Source organism: Calypte anna, chromosome 15 (genome assembly GCF_003957555.1).
Source record: "Calypte anna isolate BGI_N300 chromosome 15, bCalAnn1_v1.p, whole genome shotgun sequence".
NCBI lineage: Eukaryota > Metazoa > Chordata > Aves > Apodiformes > Trochilidae > Calypte > Calypte anna.
Genome location: NC_044261.1, coordinates 1,186,697 through 1,193,278, shown reverse-complemented (window position 1 = coordinate 1,193,278; position 6,582 = coordinate 1,186,697). Strand labels below are relative to the sequence as shown.

Genomic DNA, 6,582 nt, shown 5'->3' with positions numbered 1-6,582 from the left:
CTTTCAAGCCTCTCTTTCATTCTAGTGACACTTCCCTCCTGCCTGCTGGCTGGCCAGGCTCCCCTGTGTCCTTCTGTCCCTGTGTCCTGCTCAGCCACACAAGGTCCTTTCTTCAGCCCCAGTGTCCCCTTGTCCCTGTCCTCAGCTCCCTGCCCCTTGCAGAGGATGCTCAGGACCTCAGCCTGGCTGCAGCTGTGACCCTTGGAGATGAAAATCCCTTTGGGACAGCCCAGTGCAGAGGACAGAACCCTCAAAGGGCTGGAACCAAGCTCAGCCTGGGCTCTGCTCACTCCTCCATTCATGGACCAGTCCCATAGCTTAACTGGGACCAGTGGGTCAGCCCAGGCAGCAGTCTCCCTCTGCACCAGCCCTGCAGAAATCCTGCCCTGACAGCTCTGGGAAGAAGGGGAGAGCTGAGTGCACCTGAATACATTTAATCTCTGCAGCACGTTAAAGTGTAGCAGCTGAATTTATTTCTCCTTGCAATCAAAACAATACCAGCTTTGGTCCCAAAACAGCAGTGAGATTTCTTTTTCCCCCAGCTGGGGAAAAGAAAAAAAAAAGAAAATACTATAAATCCATCTGGGAGCTGATTTATATTGCATTCATGAAGAATTTATATTGCAAAGAATTTTATTCAATTAAACTTGAAAAGCCTGTAGATTCCTGAGGTTCAGCAGTGATCACTGAGACAGAGCTATCATAAAACTGGATGGGCTGTCTGGAGCAGGCATTGAGGGAATGTCTGATGTGACATTGCAGCTGAGGGTACAGCCCAAACCCAGGAGCATTTGTCACTGGGATGTGTTACAGGCTAAGGCTCAGAAAATTACTCTGTGAAAAATGTGCATTAACAATAGCCATGAAATATCTGTTTTAAAAAAAAAAAAAAAAAAAAAAAAAAGGTGACTAATGAGCCAGCAGGATCTATTAGTGCTGGGCATTCTTCACTCTGACCCTGCTCTGATTAAAGTTAACACAAAAGCCAGAGACTCTTTTGAGAAGTGAGTTTAAGGTTGTTTCTACTTAAATAATTGAAGAGAGGAAGCTGAGGGACTGCCTGGCCACTGAGTGACACCCCAGGGCAGGGCAGGGCAGGACAAGCCCTCCTGAGGAGTGTCCCAATCCCCAGCCCACAGCTCTCTGTACAAGGGGGAGGGAGACTCAACCAACCATCCCTGACGTGTATTAATTCCCTGTTTTATTTCCAAGCTGCCAGTGATTCCCAGTTAACTGTTGTTGTTGTTCTCTCTGCAGCAGGGGTGGGAAGGTGTTCACTCACACACAAGATGGGTCTGACAGGTTCCAGCCCATCAGGAAGCTGGAAGAGGACAACTTGGCTGTTCCAGGGCTGTGACCTGCTGGGGTGAGCTTTGGGGCAGATTCTTCAAGTTCTGGGACATGCTCTGTGCCACCCTGCTGAGGGCTCTGGGACAGGGATGGATGGAGATGTTCTGGTGTGTGAGAGATGAAACCCTGAGGTGGTGCCTGCTCTCCCCTGACTCTTGTCACCTGAGTCTCACCACAACCCTTTCATCTCCAGAGCTGATGACTGGAGGTGTCTCCAGGAGAAATCTTCCAAGTGCCCATGGGCTCTGCTCCTTCAGGGGACCCCACAGCAGCCAGAGGTGATGCTGTGACCATGCTCAGAGGGGCAGCTCCATGCAGTTATCCCCCAGCTGCCTACACAGAGCTTAAGAGTCACAGAATCATCCTGCCTGACCTGGAGGATTTGCCCTTTCCTCCTTTAATCCTTCTCTCCTGTGTGAGCCCTGGGCTGGCAGCAAGGAGCTGTGCTTCATGGCAGCCAGAGCCAAAGAATTCCTAGAGCATTCCTGTAAATCTGCACAGCTCAGCTCCAGCCAGGGCTGATGGATTCAAAGCAACTTAAAAGAAGAGCAGCAGACTGAGCTCAGGGTTACAGCATGACAGTTAAGGGCCCTTTGGTACAAGTAAATCACATTTATTATTTCAAAGCTTGTGGCCAGAGCTCCTGAATCCCTACCCAGCTGCTGTTTTGTACATTATGACTTACAAAGAGAAACCAATCATTTCCTTCATCCCTCTCAAGTCCTCCCCAGGCCTTTCACTGCACCTGCTGCTGCCCAGGGAAGTTCAGACATCTCCAGAACTCAGCTCTAGTTCTTTCTATTTGGAGTCTCCTGCCCCAGCTCCATCCCAGGGCTCACAGTTCCTCCAGTGTTAGTCCAGGACAGAGCAGCTTAAAACCAGGAGTTAAAACTGGAAGTTCTTGGCAGCTCAAATTTCCCATCCAGGCCTTTCCTCCTTCCCTTCCTTGATGCAGGGAGACAAATTTGCTGGATTTAGCTTCCCATGCTCAAGGAACACTCCTCCCAGTCATGCTTCAGGCTTTAGATAGATTTTCTCTTCCTTCCCTTCCTTCATGGCAGCGTAACGTGCCAGCACGAAGAGGTAATCACTGAGTCTGGAAGCCAAGGGAGAAGCAGTGAAACCTCTGTTTCTGTCCAGCAACACCCACCCACAGAGCAGGAAGGCAAAGAGGTCACCCCAGAGGGATTTCCAAAACAAGATGCAGGAAGAAATTGAACTGGTGGCTCCCCCAGCATCAGCAAACACACTCTGCAGCCTCACAACAACTTCTTAACAAGCTGCTTGTTTTAACTTCAGAGATCTTATTCTAAAAGGGAAGGGTTTTGAGAGGACCCCAAGACTAAGGAATACCACCAGGCAGATGCAGTACTGAGTAAAGGTTTGGGGTTTTCTGTTTTTATTACCTGTTCAAGTATTTGGCCACGTTTGGATCTGCTTCCCCTGCTTGGACTAAAGGAACCACACTAGACCAAGAGAGAGAAATGTTTAGTGTTATTTAACTTTCTAGCTCTGAAGGCACAAAGCTGGAGCCCCAGCCTTCACACCCAGCCCCTCCTGGGCTTCCCAGGGCACAGCAGAATGCTGGGTGCTTCCCCAGGAGCCCCGGGAGGCTCCATGATGCAGCTCCTCTCTGTGGCTGCTGAAAAGAGGGGAGCAGTTTGCAGGTGACTGACACCCTGAGGGATCCCTGTCCTTTCCTGAGGGTAAACAGGGCCCCTTTTCTTGAGGGAACAGAGCTGTTCCTTGCCTCCTCAAGCTTCCCTGGGATACCTGCCAGTGCCCAGCCTACAAAACACACCTGCAAACCCCAGCTGAGCAGGCAGATGCATCCCCACACAAAGCTGTTGGTTCTTTCTGGAGTTCTCAGCTCCCTGACCCAGCCCAGGGAAGGGATTTGCTGTTTGCTGACTGCACCCCTGGAATTTGACTAACACAAATAGAGGAAGCTTGAGGACAACACAGCCACAGCTGCCTGCTCTGACTGCAATGCTTTGCTGTCCTTGTCCCATCCTCATCCCTTTTTATCACTGTTAAAACCACAGCCCCCACTCACCACCGTTCAGCTCTGCGGCACACAGCTCTGGAGAGGTGGAGAGCAGCACTGCTTTTACCTCCTGACTGAAACAACAACCAGAAAGCACCACATCACTGCCTGCTGACAGCACCCAGAGCCACCCTGCAGCTGCAGCAGGACTTATCCCACCTCACACCCATGCAGCTGAGCCCTGTGTTATGGGTGGGCAGCTGGGAAGAGAGACTGGAATGGAACAGGAGGTGGAAATTTAACTTGAACTGTGCCCTCTCTGCTTTTCTTTTTTGTATTTGTCCACTCAAACAACTGCCTCACAACCTCTTTTCCCCAACAAGTGGCAGAGAAGTCAGCTTTCTCCAGGCAGTGAGAGGCACAAGCAGGACCTACTGGCAAGATGAAAGTTTGGAGGGGAGGAAGCTGCTCTGAGTAGCTGTCAATCCACTGCTCCAGCTCCAGCACTGGCTCCTCACTAAAAGATGTCCGTTCTACAGAGAAGAAAAATCAGCTAAAGGAAAGGCAGAAGTGATTCAGAGAGCTCTGCTTCCACATTTCTCTGATCAGCAAGCCCTAGGAAAGCATCCCAAACCAACCCTCCTGCCCTCCAGGGTGTCACTCAGACCTCTGGGGTCACACAGCCACTCCTGGGATGCTGTGTGCCCCCCTCAGCACCCAGACACCCCCTGCAGAGCTGAGCACTGCAGCAGCCTCCCCAGAGCCAGCCTGGAGGGAGAGCTGTGTTTCAGGAACTGATATCCCAGGAAAATCCCCCCAGGACTTACTCAGGTGAGGTTCCCTGGCTGAGGAGAGCGGAGTGGCAATGTTGGAGCCCACGTCCTGCAGCATGCACTGGACCTGGATGTGGCAATCAGAACCAACAGGAAAAGAGCTTTCATTAACCAGCCTTTGATGCTGAGCTACAGCTGCAGCAGAGCTGGGGGAGGTGACAGCTGGTTGTGCTGATTAAAGAAGATCCTACCCTTGTTGTTGATCAGCCCCCAGCTGGCTGGCAGGGGGGGATCAGATAAGTGCTCCCTAATTGCTTTATGGGAAGCCAGCTTTATGGGACTTGTTTTCACTGGCACATTAAACCACCCTGGCTGACTCTGCAGAAAGCTCACATAATCCCCTTCCTGCCAGGACACCCCACCAGTAACCTCTGGGAAATAAAGGCAGTGGCCAAGAGCTGCAGGCTGTCACCTCCACTTCCAGGAGGAGCAGCTCTCTCCAGCCTGGGATACCTGACAGAGCTTTTCCAACTCTCTGATTAGCTCCTCCCGTGTCCTTGTGCTAATTAGCACAACCCACAGACAGCTAAGGCTGCCCTGATGTGGGTACTTTGTCCCCATTTCAAACCTGAGGCTGTGACAACAAGACTTGTGCATAGGACCAGGACCAGATCTGGATAAATCAGAGATGTCTGTCTGCCTGTAGCTCATCACTCTACCTACCACCTTCCTCCTGGGTTACAGAAAGCTGTTTCTTCCAGACTGTTCAAGGGTCAGAGTCTTAGGTGGGTTTTTTTTAATATTAAATTTATTAAAGTCCTGCATGGGAATGCAGTGGGAGCATCGTGTCTGAAACTGAGGAGTTTAAGACCATGTTCCAGTAGCAGAGATGGAGTGAGTGCTCTGGGTGAGGATTACCAGCACTACTTGTGAGAAAACAGTCTGCAGAGGCTTGAGGATTCCATGTGCACATCAATGTGATTGTATGAAATCCTTTATTAACAACTTGCACTCATTTATACAGAGATCCTTGTTTACACCATCATATCATGCAGGTGGCTTTGTATTCCAATCACACATTCCATTCTCACAGAACCACTCTCCTCACATCATTATTTTTCTCTTCTGCTGCCAATCAGTTATCTCTTTCCCATTAGCTCATCTTTAGAAACCTGTAACCAGGCCTCAATAACCATTAACCCACTGTAGCCTAAGCTGAAGTCAGTCAGGATTCCTCACAACCTGGATATTTCTGAACTGTTTCCCCAGCACTACTCACTTTGTGAAGCTGTTCCACAAACGTGTGCCCTTTGTCACTGCTGAACTCACCAGCAAGCCTGAGTGAGAGAAAACAACACAGCACCAAGAGTTTGCTGCACACCAAAAAATGAAAACACGACAATATTCCCGTTTTCTGGAGGAAAGACACAGAGCAGGGACACTTATGGCTGGGTTCCTCTCCAAGAAAAACGTGACCTGTGGTACATCCCCTCCCTCCTGCTGGGTGGAGAAGCCCCTAATGGATGGGGGTGCCCAGCAGACCCCCCGAGGGGGCTGGGGAGGGTCCCGGTGTCTGCAGAGGGACCATCCACCCCCCATGGCCGGGCAGGGCTTACCCGATGGCCGAGCTCAGCTCATCCGTGGCTCCCAGAGCTTCGAAGACCCGGTCCCCCTTCGGCCTCCGCTCCCCGGTGAAGGTGCTGGAGAAGCCTGCGGGGAAAACCACCGGGAAGCGCTCGGGGAGCGGGACGGATCCCGCGGGGAGGGGGCTGGGGACAGGACGGGACCCTCGGTGCTTCATGCCCCGGGCACTACCTGTGTCTCCCGTCTTCGTGTAGATCTTCGGGACACGGGCGCTGCGGGGACCGCGCTCTGCGGGGCCACCACGGGAGCTGCGGGGGCAAAGAACGTCTGAGGAGGGGGGGCACCACCCGCACCGCCCCGCACCCTCCCCTGCACCACCCCCCTTGTCCCGCAACGCCCCATCCCCCGCCTCACCTCCCCGCACCGCCCCTTCCCCTGCCTCAACCCCTTATCCCGCACCATCCCGCCCCCTGCTTCACCCTTGTCCCGCACCGCCCCTTCCCCTGCCTCACCCCCCTTATCCCGCACCATCCCGCCCCCTGCTTCACCCTTGTCCCGCACCGCCCCGTCCCGTCCCCTGCCTCACCTCCCCGCCCCTCCCTGTCCCTTACATCACCCCACTGGTCCCGCACGGTCCCATCCCCCGCCTCACCTCCCAGCCCCGCTCCGCTGCCTCCACCCCGCCGCCCCCCGCACTCCCCTTCCCGCAGCCACCGCCGCCACCCTCCCGATCATCCCTCCGGGACACCGTACCCGCCCCTCCCTCACGGGTCACCTCACCGCCGCACCACGCCGCGCCGCCGCCTTCCCATTGGTCCGCTGCAAGTCCCGCCTCCGCAGCGCCGCCGCCTATTGGCTACAGCGCAAGGAGGGCGGTGCGGTGCGCGG

General features: G+C 53.5%; 1 protein-coding gene across 2 annotated transcripts; it reads right to left on the bottom strand.

Moving 5' to 3' along the window:
* Positions 1-1,918: 1,918 nt before the first annotated feature.
* MMAB (metabolism of cobalamin associated B) lies at positions 1,919-6,533 on the bottom strand. Of its 2 annotated transcripts, none has more exons than XM_030460914.1 (9): positions 6,475-6,533; positions 5,926-6,002; positions 5,727-5,820; positions 5,390-5,447; positions 4,165-4,237; positions 3,773-3,870; positions 3,407-3,471; positions 2,757-2,816; positions 1,919-2,446 (listed from the first exon to the last, which is right to left on the bottom strand). In XM_030460914.1, the coding sequence occupies exons 1-9, from the start codon at positions 6,504-6,506 to the stop codon at positions 2,359-2,361; spliced, it is 645 nt and encodes a 214-aa protein (XP_030316774.1). In that variant the 5' UTR covers positions 6,507-6,533; the 3' UTR covers positions 1,919-2,358. The 2 variants fall into 2 exon arrangements, with proteins under 2 accessions (XP_030316774.1, XP_030316773.1); XM_030460913.1 differs by lacking the exon at positions 6,475-6,533 and adding an exon at positions 6,347-6,442.
* Between the last annotated feature and the right edge of the window lie 49 nt (positions 6,534-6,582).